The sequence below is a fragment of the Miniopterus natalensis genome, chromosome 14 (assembly GCF_054644295.1).
Source record: "Miniopterus natalensis isolate mMinNat1 chromosome 14, mMinNat1.hap1, whole genome shotgun sequence".
NCBI classification, from domain to species: Eukaryota; Metazoa; Chordata; class Mammalia; order Chiroptera; family Miniopteridae; genus Miniopterus; species Miniopterus natalensis.
Genome location: NC_142094.1, coordinates 46,622,929 through 46,636,522, shown reverse-complemented (window position 1 = coordinate 46,636,522; position 13,594 = coordinate 46,622,929). Strand labels below are relative to the sequence as shown.

General features: G+C 46.3%; 1 protein-coding gene across 4 annotated transcripts in view; it reads left to right on the top strand.

Moving 5' to 3' along the window:
- Positions 1-12,700, top strand: part of SORCS1 (sortilin related VPS10 domain containing receptor 1) — a 394,451-nt gene extending 381,751 nt beyond the window's left edge. Inside the window, exons 25-28 of one of the 4 annotated variants that reach the window (XM_087823933.1) lie at positions 7,040-7,145; positions 7,268-7,428; positions 10,703-10,705; positions 12,430-12,700. In XM_087823933.1, coding sequence (XP_087680059.1) covers positions 7,040-7,145; positions 7,268-7,428; positions 10,703-10,705; positions 12,430-12,506 — 347 coding nt within the window. In that variant the 3' untranslated portion in view covers positions 12,507-12,700. Of the gene's footprint in view, positions 1-7,039; positions 7,146-7,267; positions 8,055-9,176; positions 10,499-10,702; positions 10,706-12,429 lie in introns of those variants that run through there. The other 3 variants (XM_087823934.1, XM_087823932.1, XM_087823931.1) reach the window with 3 other exon arrangements.
- Positions 12,701-13,594: the final 894 nt, after the last annotated feature.

The following is a 13,594-nucleotide window of genomic DNA, read 5'->3' as shown; positions in this document are numbered from 1 at the left end:
CCCCGTGTAGACTTCTACCCCTGCTATAAAGAAGCTGTTCTTGAGCTTGCCTCCACATTGCTGTTACCTAGGAAGCTTCACAGAGGCAGAGATTTTCAGGCCTCACTGCACACTCCCTGAATCACAATCCCAGGGAGTGATAGCTGGAAAGCTACAATTTTAACAAGTTCCCCAAATGCTTCCCCGCAGCCCAGTCTCAGCAACCTCTCTCACAGAGCATTCCAGGGACAGAAATTCATCTGCATAACAAGGAAAGGGACACATCTATCTCCAGCAATAAACCTGATTTATAACTCAGGGCATCCAGTAAAACAGAGGCAGGCTTTAAAAAAAAGGGGCGGGGGGCTGCGATATTAAGTGTAGGAAGAAATTCGTCATAAACATTAAAATCTAATTTCTCGGCATATCTGGAGCCAACATAATTGGCAGCCTGGGCAGATGACAGTGGGAGTAAGGGGAAAAAAATGAAGCATGTCTCCGAATCTGGGACACACCACATCGATAATCTAGATGAATGGCAAAGGCCAGCCAAGCGCTGTGGCCATGGAGCTGTTGAAAAATGGTTCAAGTTGCCCTAGAATCTTAGTGGCAGATGCACTTGGAGAGCCATGAGTTGTATGCACGTTAAACAAATGATGTTATCTTGATGCTGTGAATGTGCTGGTATTAGCAGAAAATGATCCCTCTGCATCTCCCTATATTTCTGCATGTCTTAGACAATGAGGGTGTTCATCAACCCTTAGGTTTCCAACGGCGTCACTGCTTTTCTGGAGTTTCTGAGACATATGATTTTAAAAAGTGAAAGGTTAATATTTCACTTTTAGGTTCATATTTAAAAGTTAATTTCCCAAAGGAACAGCCTCAAATCCCAAGATGAATTAAAAAAAAAAAATTTATACATGGTAACTGCTCCCACCCTCTCCTGTCTGTGTAGCAGTTGTGTTGTGTAAGCTCTAATGTTCCAGGAAAACTGTCCTTTGTCAAGGGTATGTGTGGATTTTTAATAAAACTGTTATCTTGTGTTATTTTGGCCTTTGTCATTGCTGCTGACTGGTTTAATTTCTTTTTCAGGTGTAATAAAAAGATGTTATCACAGAGATATTAGAGAATTAATATTTCCAGGCTTCAGTGGCTATCACTGGATATGTTATGAGTAAATGTGGGAGGGGAAGTCAGGATTTCAACCTAGGTCAGAATGCATCATGAATCCTGCCTGAGGGTTTCACACTGAGAAAGACCCTTTTCACTTGAAGGCAGAATTAAGGTTGCTCAAGAAGTTTTAGAAAATGCAATATAATCTAAGCCACATTGTTATAGATGCAGATGCCCAATTGTGGGGTTGTATAGCTCTGAACTGTAAAGTGAAATAAATTGTTGCAATAACATTTTCCATTTAGGGACGCAATTAGTATCAGTGAAATTCTTCCACAGCCAATAAATTGATCTGTCTCTTTAGTCTCTGATTTTCTTGTTATCTACACAGTTATCATTTACAAGTCTTTTGTGAGTAAAGTCATACTGATCGTATTTTTCCCAAAATAAATACTGGTTTTCCTCTATAAATAATTAGTCTGTTTCACAGACACGTGGACCCAGTGGCTTTTGCCAGTTATTGAGCTATTATGGTGTTATGATAAGAAATAACAGGTGTCAGGATAGCGAAACATATCCCTATCCCCAGTGTGATTAAATGAATGTGATATTTTCGTTAATGTGCCGGGGACCAGCAACAAGGTTGCTCTTTAGCTTCTAACAGAGTCTGTCTTCGCCATTTTCTGGTTCTCTGGGCCCATAAAAGGGCCTGAAATGACCACAGGGTAACTGGCCTGAATTGGCCAGGCCTGATGATGGATCTAGAAAGTGTCCTGGGGTCAAAGTGAACATTTATGGTTCTTGCACTTATACCCTGCCACCCTATCAGTGGACATAAGTCCTCAACAAGAATTGGATAATGTAGAGCCCAAAGCTGAGAATTGCTATTTGGATGTTTAACCAGCTGAAAGAAGAGTTTTGAGGAGAAAAGATATAAGTAAACTACTGCTGTGTAACAAATCACGTAGACATTTAGTGGCTTAACAATAAGCATTTATTATTGCTTATGAGACTGCAGATCATCTGGGTGGTTCTGGTTTTGTCTGTGTTGGTTGTGTGCCTACAGTCAGCCCAATGGATTATTGGGTAAGGAGCTCTACCGATCTTGGCTGGGCTGTCCCATACGTTGGGGGTCAGTTGGTTGTAGGCTATTCTAGAATGGCCTCAGTTGGGATAATTAAGCTCTCCTCCACATGCTCCCTCATCCTTTAGCAGGCTTCCACTGGGCTTGCTCTCACACGTGGCAATGATGGGATTCTGAGAGAGAGAGAGAGAGAGAGAGAGAGAGAGAGAGAAACGGAGAGGGAGGGAGCGAGAGGGAAGGAACAAAAGTGCACAGGGCCTGGAAGATCACAATCAGAACACCATCGCTTCCATGTCACTCCATTGCCAAATAACATTACAGTGTTAGCTCAGATTCAAGGGGTGAATAAACGGATGTCACTTCTTGATGGGAAAAGCTTCAAACTCACATTGCACAAGGCTTGGACACCGATAGGGGTAGATAATTGACTCAGCAATGCAGGGAACCCATAGACAGGTTGACCCACTGTTGGCATTAAAGATGTGTGTTTTTCTGTTTTGCTTTGTTTATTTTGTTTTGTTTTTGAGACTCAGAGGATATGAAGTTCAGGCACATTCTAAAGATCAGGACTGGCTGTTTTGTGAGTAGCAGTAGGTGGGGCCTTCCCTGCAGCACTCTCAAACTAGCATGCATAACTATCACCTGTGGAGCTTGTTACATATTCTGGGACCTGCTCTCAAAAACATATATGTTTTCTCAAGTGAAGCCTCGGAAACTGCATTTTCACAAGCTCTCCAGGTGATTCTGATTCAGGTAGTCTGTAAACCCCACTTTGAGAAATACTTTACTTAGGAAGTGGGATTCTTCCTTGACTTTCAATCCTAGAAAACCAAAGGCATCCTTCTCTTACCATCTGTCAATTGTGATAAGCTTGGGCTTTGTGGTACCCATGGTTGTCATTAGTTGGCCAAGTCACCTCAAATTCCGGTGACTGAACATTCCTGGAGATTCATGCAAAGTTTAAAATTAGTAGCATTGCTTCACGAGTCAGTAGAGCTTCCCTGGGAATTCCCACTCAGTCTGGCCTCTGAGATCATGGCTTCAACTCAGTAGGGCATAGCCACCCTTAAGACTCTCCTGACTGGGTTTGAATTTGAATTAGAGAGACCTGTTGGACAAGTGAGGATGCTCTGTGCACGTAAACCTTCCTGCACTCCAGATAAACTTTCTCTGTGCCATGCTCATACCACCTTAATTTCTGAAAAAGAGATTTCAGCCCGGCCGGGCGTGGCTCAGCGGTTGAGCATTGACCTGGGATCCAGGCGATCAGGGTTCGATTTCCGGTCAGGGCACATGCCCGAGTTGCGGGCTTGATCAATGACTCTCTCATCATTGATATTCCTGTCTCTCTCTCTCCCTCTCCTTTCCTCTCTCTGAAATCAATAAAGATATGTTTGAAAAAAAGAGAAAAAAAAGAGATTTCAGACCATATGGATTTAATGATATTCAAGGCATGTAACTAAAAGCCTGGCTTGGGTCTGTTTGGAGGAAAGAAAGAAAAAAAGAAAATCAAGCAATGGTGAACTTGCTTTTGTAACTGTTTGATAGAACAAACTTCCAGGTTAGGAATATAGTAAGAATTCAAAGTGTCAGTGTCATAGTGCAGATAGAAGCTCTCCAAGAAAGTCCCTTTGATGGAATGAGAGTGAATGCAGACAGCAACTGGCATTTTCTACATGGCTGTGCCAGGTGATGCCACCACGGTGTTGACTTTAAAATTTGGACATAAACCAAACAAAGAGCCAAGCTGCTGCAGAGGGGGAAATGGTGCTTAGGGTGAGGCATTCCCCAAAGTGTGTTGTGTGGGACACAGGTCTGTGGTCTAATGAGTTTGTGAAATTCTATGACAAAGTTAAATTAGTTTCTTTCCTATAAGATTGCTGTGAACTTTTAATATAATATGCTGATGAGCATCGTGGATCTCCAAGATGGGGAACGCCCACCTAACACTTCTGAAAATTATTTCACCACGGAACTCTTTGGTCATCTTTCAGGGCTGTTTTATTTTTCTCTATAAAATGTACTTTCAGATATATGATAGCAATAATATGACAATATTAAAAACATCTGGCATGTACCAGACACTATGCTAGGGCTTTAAAATTATCTTACTTTATTCTCACAACTTTCTAAAATAAATATGTTTTATCTCCATTATTCAGATGAGCAAACTGAGGTGCAGTTTAAGACACGTAGCCCATAAGTGGCTGAGTCAGAATCTGATTCTAAAGTAATGTCAATCCATTACTTCACCCTAAATGTGCAGTTTTGACCTTGCTCTCACACACGCAGTCTGTGACCGTTTATTTAGCACTCGGTATTTATCAGTCACCTTTCCCAAGAAGACTGTTGCTGTTACTGTAAGCATGGCTGTTATGATCAGCCTAGGTGCTCGCGCACAGAAGGTGAGACTCATGCGTTCCTGAGCTCCTCGCGGGGTTTTCGAGCCGCGAGTGCCAGCACCCAGGCCGAGACCCGCCCTGTCCTTGCCTTCCCCTGTGCGTGAGTAATGGCACATAAACCGCTCAGCGCTTTCCCTCGGCTTCCACCTTGTTTACGCTGCACTTGGAGAGGGATTGAGTTATGCTAATTCCACACAACAAGCTAAGGCCCATTCATCACAGGTTTGCATTCCTCAGCAGAACACACAAACGCACCTAAGTGTCAGGCAAACAAGACATGCAGGCGCCGCTGTGCGGAGCAATCACGGCCCGTCTGCGGGCGCAGATCAGCAGGCCGGGGCCCCGCGGAACAGGGAGGGCGGCGGTGCCGGGCCTCTGCCTGCAGCTGCCCGCCTGCCTCCGGGAGCAGCAGCGGTGCAGAGGCGGGACGGCGAGCGGATCGCACACGGTTTCGAACCCGGGACACAGAAGCTCGCTTTCCCAGAATAGCGTGCTGATTGCCAAACAGTGTTAATGCCGCTTGGTTAGCGCTGAGGATTTGAGTGGGAATGATTTAGAAGTGGAAGGTTTAAGCTAGTGATGGGGAGAGAGAGGAGAGAGGGAAGAGAAAAGAGAGAGTGTGTGTGTGTGCATGCATGTGTGCATGTGTGTGCATGTGTGTGTGTGTGGTATATGGCTTGGGTTCAGGTCTTTGTCCTTCCGTGTACTAGTTCTGAATCCTCTGGAACAACAGTAGCCCATGGGAATCTCACTGTTCTTACCTGCTCAATGGAAACCATAGGACCTGCCTTCCGTTTGAGTCAGTGGCGACAGCATCTAAGACAAATGGAAGTGTTCTCTCCCCTGATGCCATCCTACCAGTTTTCTGCGGTATTTCTGGGCTCCTTTGCTGATGGCACTGTGCCAGCCTAAGTACCTGAAAGAGGCCTCTGTTGTCTGATTTCAGGCGAAAAGCACAGTGCCTTGGACGTCCCGCATTCTCCACACACAGATCTGCACACTCACACTTCGCAGCTAAAGCCTTACTTACCTGACTTACAGAGGAGACAGAGTCACAGGGGCCTTCACTTCAGTGCTTCCTAAACGCGGACTCTACTAAAACAACTAAGCCTGTTTTCTGGGAAAGAGGGCTTGAATTTATTTCTACCAAAATGATTTGGTCTATGGAATATGCTTCTCAGTACATGGTGCTTACTGAGTGGCTGGGCTGTTATCCCACAATAACCAGACAGACTGGAAGCAGCCTTGAGCCTTTCTGAGACCATCAGTATCACCGTCACCTATTCCTGAACGCTTGTATCTGGTGGCCAGAACGTTGCACTTTCGGCTCTCAACAGAGAAAAGCCCCAGAAGATGGTGCTTAAAGGTCACCCACATTTCTGAGTATCAGGCTTTGCTTCAGTTGGTGGAAGTTAAAAGGTCAGCATTCGGGCTTCGAAGGGGTACATGTTGCTTGTCTTTTATGCTTGAGCTGTGCTATTTTTGCAAAATGTCAGTTTTCAGGAGGGCGAACATTAATTGCAGACAAAGTTTTAAAGTACACAGGTTTGATCCCGCGATGGAATAGGCTTAAGGGTGGAGAGAGCTGTTCCCTCGAGCCGCATTCTAAGGGCCAGCCCAGGGAGGGAGAGTCTTTGGTGGATGCAAAAGCATCTGTTTAATCCAAGAGATGAACTCGGCTCACCTAGGAGGCAGGTTCTTCCTGGCAGGAGCTGTCAGGGCTTCAGGAGGTTGTAGAAACAACACGCGATTGCAAACACCGCCCCCCGCCCCCGTCCTTGTGAAATATTCACTAGGCCATCAGTTTTCTGTGTGTAAAAAACAGTCGCATGCTCTGTTACTACTTTTCAGTTCTTTTTTCACATGACAACAGCTGGGATAGGAGTGAGAGAAAATGACAATCCATGAATATATTCCTTTGGTGGTTTTTCTGGTTATCTGCATTGCTTAGTAGGAAAAGCTTGCATTTAGAGTATAGGAAAATTGACTAATCATATGTTATAAATATTAATTAGTAATAGCAGCAGCAGCAATAAAAGCTAATATTTCTAGAAGACTTAATATGTGCCTAGCACTGTTACCAGTGCTTTACATGCATAAACTCATTCGATCCTGACAAAAAAACTCACGATGAGATATGCACTGGTGTTCTCATCTCAGCCTATAAGGTACATTAAGCTGAAGTAACTTGCCCAAGGTCGCACATTTTGCACATGGTGGAGCCGGCCTTGAATCTAAGTAATCTGGCTTCACTGCACTTCTCGGGCAGGCCAGCTGGAACATTCTGGCAGCTGGGACAGGCTGACACATCCATATGTCAGCTGTGTGACATACACCTTGTGTGTAGGTCCCACACGGTCTTCTGGGACTGACCGTGCCTCTAGGGGTACACTGTGAGCCTCCCACGAGGTGCCACCTACCCACGTCCCTGCTCCTGACCATGCCTTGCTCTCTCCCCCAGCCCCACTGATCGACCTCACTCCGACCCACAGCGGCTCGGCCATGCTGATGCTGCTGTCCGTGGTGTTCGTGGGGCTGGCCGTGTTCGTCATCTACAAGTTTAAAAGGTACGTGTCCCTCGGTCCATGTCTCCCACCCTCCCCCTTCCTCCGGGACAGGTTCCGAAGCGTGTGTCGCAGTGATGTGCACCTCCCGCGCATAGCAGTGATGGTTTCTGTTAATGTTTTAGGAAGATCCCGGGGATTAATGTTTATGCCCAGATGCAAAATGAGAAAGAACGAGAGATGGTCAGTCGAGTCAGTCCCACTGAAAGCAGGCCCCATATGTCTCAGACTGAACTGAGGAGGCCTGGCCAGCTGATAGATGAGAAGGTGGAATCCCAGCTCATAGGTAAATGATTCCCAGTAGCTGTCAGCTCTCCAGCTGCAGTAGTCAATGGCTGACTCTCTCTCTAACCCTTTTCTGGCTTGAAGTAACCACTGTTCTCGCTCTAACATCCCCGAGAGAAACAGCTAAGATGCCTCTTCTCCTGCTTCTTTCCCTTGGAGCGAGGAAGAAAAGCCTTCTCGCTCCTGTCTAGTTGCTTTTTCTTCTCTCATGAGTTCATTCCTCCTTTTGCAAAAACCCTTGCTAAAATGTGGGCTGTAAGTATTCTTGGGGAAAGAGCAAAGGATTTGCTCTGAAGATATTCGGGAAGGACAGGCCTCGGAGGCTGGATCTGGTGGTCTGGAGGCCGGGCAGGGTTTGAGGGACTTGGTATGCAATGACCAGAACAAGATATGGCAGCATCCCCTTGAGCCAGCTTTAGGGAGGGCACACTGCCCCCAGAAGAGTGACGTAAGGAGGCTAGCAGAGGAGTGGCAGCCCGGTGACCCTGGGATTTTTTTTTTTAAGCCATCAGTAATCTAAAAATTGTCCCCCAGAAAACATAGAACCTGACCATTTTCATTTATTTATTTTATTTATTTTAATTTTTTATATGTTTTTGTTGATTTCAGAGAGAGGAAGGGAGAGGGGGAGAGAGAGAGAGAAACATCAATGATGAGAGTCATTGATCAGCTGCCTCCTGCACGCCCCTGACTGGGGATCAAGCCTGCAACCTGGGCCTGTGCCCTGACCGGGAATCGAACCGTGATCTCCTGGTTCATAGGTCCATGCTCAACCTCTGAGCCACGCCGGCCGGGCAAACCTGAGAATTTTAAGTACAAGAGGCATCGGGTTTGTAGAACTACCCAGGAGTGACTTTCCTGAGAGACACCCCTGGGGGTTAGACTGTTACAGAGCCGACTGGCATCTTTCCTCACCCTTTCTACCTGTCCCCTACCAGAAGGGTTACAACAGACTCCGTCCCATATCAACAGAGCTTACTCTGCCTGCGACGTGAGCATGCAAATCCGACAGCTAGGAACAGAGAGTGTCAGTGTGACTGCGAGGTCGTATTATTTATCGCAGAGAAAATTTCCCAGGAAGTTAGAGGAATGCACGAGGCCACCATTGTGATCCATTTCTCTTCTTGTTTCCTCCTGTCTGTCGGCAACAGGAGTTGAAGCCGTAACTGTTCCCACCTAGACCCTGCCTTGCTGACTGCGATGGATAAATTACTATGTAACCATTCATGCTTCACTCTAATGTGATAATGCCCAGCCACCTAGAAGGCCCCGATAAGATTGTCACTTGGGCAAAAAATGAGTACCTAAACGAAAACATAGCCCTGTCTCTAAACGGATAGCGGCAAGTCCCGTGGCTGTATTAAGGGGAAATTTAAATGCAGTGACTGGCTGGTGTCAGAGTTAATAATAACCACTGCAGCCACACTGGATGTCCAGTTTTCACGGTGTGCTCTCTTTGATTTGGGGAGACAGAGCGACAGATGCGTAATTGCTTTGGGTTAAAAAGAAAAAGGCTTTTTCTGTCTTCACGTCCAGAGAGGCGTCCACCCTGTGTATTCGCTGCTAACACTGCTCAGTGCGTTGCTGCGGGTCATTTGGTTTTTACCCCACCTCCACCGGGTATGAAGTACAGCCGCTGCTGACCATATCAAAGTAGCCCTCCCTCCTTCGCCAGGACATTGCAAAGTCTCTGAGACCTTTCTCTTTCCAATGTCATTAAATGAGTAAGTGTTACACGTTTTCTCTTAGGAGAGTAGCTTTACCCTCCCCTCCCTCCCCTTCTACTCAACCTGGTGACTCATCTCTCCGATTGCAAAGAGCAAGACACGCCACTCCACCTTCAACGCCAAATCGGGGATCTGCTGGGGCACAGTTTGCAATTTAAGGAAAACCCCCAGAGGCTGCAGGCAACCAGCTGATCAGGAAAGAATTTCGCTCTTGTCAAGCGCATCACCCTTCATGACCACTAACTTTGTGTTTTCTCTCTTTCCTCTGTTGTTCTGTTTCCTATTTTGCCAGGAAGTATTTCCATAGTTGCTGAGAATCAAAGCACAAAAGAAATCCCTACCTATGTAAATGTTTGAATGGAGGACGCCAGTAAAAAAAACAAACAATAAAATAAAAACAATCAAAATCCAAACAAAACAAACAAACACTCACTGCATCAGGACTTTCTAATTCTCCAGACACAGACAAGGGTTTTAGCTTTAAGCTGTGCATGTGGACGGGACCGTGGGGACACGCTTGGAGGGGCAGTGTACAGGTGCTCTCTTTTCATGGAAAAACACTCCCCTCCCCCTTTCTTCTTTTCTCTCTTTTTCTGATCGGTCGTGTTTGTAGAAAATTCCTAACATATACAGGCCAAGGAGATCTGCATGTATTTTTGGAACTCCTCTTGGCTCTAGATTTAACAGCGGTTTTAGCTCTTTCGGCTGGCGGGTGGGCTAGCCACCGCAGCCCCTTTCACAAGACATGCGCAGGAGTTCGAAACCCTGAGCTGTTTCTCTGCTCCATCTTCCTGACTGCCATGTCCACTTCCAAGTTGGCTCCGGGGGCCAGCAGTGGCCACAAGGCTGCTTTCTGCATTCTGTGGGACCACGGTGGGGGGGGGGGGGAGACAGGAGCTGAAGTCGCCCATATGCAGGCGGAGTAGGGGAGGAAGGCAGGCAGGGGCAAGCATGTCAAAGTGGGCCTGTGTTTCCTGTCCCCCCTCCCGGTCATGACTGCTTCCCCTGCAGCGGTCTCTCCCCCCCCCAATTTATATGGAAAATGGAATCTGTTACCCTTGGCCTGCCTTCCCATTCGTTTGCTATATCCATGTGTGGCCATGATCTATTGAAGTCTTTGTATCTTTTCCTTCCAACCCCCAAGTTGCCCTTCGCCTGCTCCTACCTTTCCTTCCCGAACACATTGCTAGATTCTGGACATTACCCCTGGCATTCCCTAAATACCGGCCTGGCCTCTGCCCCCCCCGACCTCCACCACCTGCAGGTTTCTCGTCTCTGTTTTATACGCTCCCAGGCATGCCAGCTTCCCTACTCGCTGACCAACCGCATCCTGCCCTGCGTTCAGCACCTTGCCCCCCCGTCTCCTCCTCAGAGCCCGCCTCTCCAAACCCCCTGTCCTCTCCCACCTGGAAACATATCGTGTGTGTGAAAGAGCTGGCACGGATGCAGAGCAGTTCAGATCTGGCCGCGTACATTGGAAAAGAAAGCTGCCAGAGGAATGGTGGTAGCCTCACACCTTCACAAAAACCTCGCGCAGGCAGATTTTAGAAGGTTCTCGTGAGAAATGTCTCGAACATGTTACTGTATGGCAGGGCAGTTTCTTTCTTTGATGGTTGCTGTGCTCAGTATTTCCTCTCTCACAGTAGAGTAAAAATATTTGTAAAATAAAACCAGTTTAACCAGAAGCAGCAGCAGGGTAATAGGTTTGATGTTCAAGAGTGTCAAAGTCTGAAAATATACAGAGGCCTTGTCTTACATTGGGGTGAGGTTTTGATTGTATAGGCTGATCCCAGACCTTTCACTTGTGTGGCTTCTGGTCTCTGAATATCACAGTATCAGCAAAAGCAAAATTAATAGCATAAAGGGGAGGAGCGAGCTCACTAACTAAAGTGGATTGGCTCAAAGCATGAAGAAACTCCAGTTTCCCCAGGGCAGTCAGTAAAGAAGTCCAGAGACAGAAGGAAGCGAAAGTATGTCCAGCAGAAGCCCTGAGAGTATTCTGGAAAGGGCAAAGCCTGCTCTAAAATACAGAAGAAAGCAGTTTTGAGAAACCACTCAGAGCACAGCCTCCTTCTCGGTCACGCCCCCCCCAGCCAACAACAGGGTATAACAGGGCCCTGGAGACATAACAGGCCCTGGGTGTCTTAAAGATCCCGAGGACCCCTGCCCTTAGGTAACCCAGGCAGAGGAAGACTAGCAGAGCTGACGTTAGAAGTTACTCAAGCAGAAGTTTGTTACGGTTGAAGACACCTGGTATGAATCTGGGAAATGGATTAGGCCTGAGGCGGCCATCTATTTGTAGAACTCAATTGATCCCTGACCTGCCAGGCTTCCTATCCCATAGGAAACATCCTCATTGATCCCCTTCAGTTGGAGCCTCCCAAATTTAATCTGGAAGACAAAGTGTTTGGGAACCAAAAGAGGCTCCGTCGAAACAGCGCAGGGAGTCCTCAGAGTTGCAGTTCAGGTCATTTTAATTGGAAAATTATGAAAAAGGGAGTAACACTCAAATCGAGCACAGTGCCTTGCCTAGAGTTAAAGACAATGATTCGTTGAAGGAATAAATGAATGACGACATGAGAAGACACAAGGGAGACTGGGCTTGTGAGTCCTAACTAAAAATAGAGGTGGACACAACATGCCCGGCATTCTGGAAAGTGGCCAGAGATGCCAGTGTCTCCCGGGTCCTCATGTGCCTCTCCCCCCAGCTTCCTCCCACCTGTAGGAGATGCACGAGGCAGGGCACTGCTCAGTGGGGACCCCATTGCTCTGATGGTCTAGCTCCGTGTTTCTCAAAGTGTTGATACTGGACCAGCAGTATCCGCATCACCTTGGACTTGTCAGAAATGCCAGTTTTGAGTCCCCACCCCATGTCTACTGAATCAGAAACTCCAGGGGTGGAGTGACTGTGATGTACACTGAAGTTTGAGAACCACTGTACTAGGCCATTCCAGCTCAGTCCCAAAGAGGAGTTAGGAATAGCAGCCTACAGATGGGAGGGACCCAAGTGCCTACCTACTCACAGAAGCAGGTGCAAACATAAGGCAGAGTTTGGTGGGCTTGAGGCCAGAAGGGTGGGTGGGGAGGGAGAGATGTAGAGGGTGAGATTCAGGGCAAGATAAAAATCCGACCTGGCAGTGTTTTCCCAAAATCCCAGAAGGCAAACTGTGCATGCTCTGCCCTGCACTGCCCAACCCACGTTCTCTCCTTTGCCTTATCCCTAGTTGGGTTCACTGTCCAAAATGCAGAGGTTTGCTTCGCTTTTTTTCCTGAAGTTTCAAACAGCAACTTTGAGAGCAATGGGGTGCTTGGCAGCTGTTCTGTGTTTTCCAGGATTCCAACTGAGCATTGAAATCCCTCATTTGCCAACTTATTTTTATAGGAAGCCAATTTAAAAAAAAAAATAAAGTTTTCTTATAGGATCGGAACTACTTCTAATTTTCAAATGACTTTTTTGATGTATTTTTTGTTAAATACTATGTAGTGTAATGTATAATTGCTCTTGTTTATTGCTTTTACAATCATATTTATTAAACAGATAATGTCTCTAAAGTCTTGGCTTCAAAGTGTTTATTTTACCCCAAACCTTAGCATTCAGTGTTGATTCAGAAGCAGTGTATCTGTAGGATTTCGTCAAGGCTCATTGTATGAGAGCTAGAGTAAACACCACAGGCTCGAAGGGTGAGTTTTTGTTTTTATTTTTTGCTAACAAAGTAGAATGCATTCTACTACCTGAATTCTACCTACATTTCAGTTGACTATAAAATGTCTGTTGCTTTATTCTACTTAAAAATCACTCCAAATTGTTACTTTGAAATAGGAAACATGCTCAATATTTTTAGCTCAAAATTAGAACTGTTATGGAACAAACCCATTCAAAGCTGTTTGTAATCTTGAAGTTACTGAAGGACCAAACCTTCATGAAACAAACTTGGGGAGTGATCGAGGCTCCAATGGTAGCCTCAAATTGCCTTTGAACCTGGAATGATGAGAGTGGAGTTCTCCCTCTGGCTGTGCCAGCTGCGTGACCTTGAGCAAAGCACTTCAACGTACAAAAAACCTTAGTGTCCTCGTGCATCTGATTTGAAGGCACCTCCCAGCTTCAGTGTTCTGAGTGGGCCAGTCATTCCCACGAGTCCCAAATAGCTGATTTAAACTTGGTGGAAAATGAAGAGGCCGACTGGATCCAGATCATTTTGGCCTTGTGGTTTACCTGAGACATCTCTTCTTAGGCATCATTTTGCCCATATATTTGAAATATGTGTGCAGGCAGAGTACCCTCCTTAGCCTTCCAAAGACCCCGGAGGCTCAGCATGCAGGAGAATTCCTGTTGTCTTCAGGTGGCCTTTAACCTTTCCTTTCCCACAGGCAAGTCTGCCTCTGAACCTCCCTTCTTTTTCAGGCCAGGGCCTATGCTGGTCTTCCCCATCTGGAGCAGTT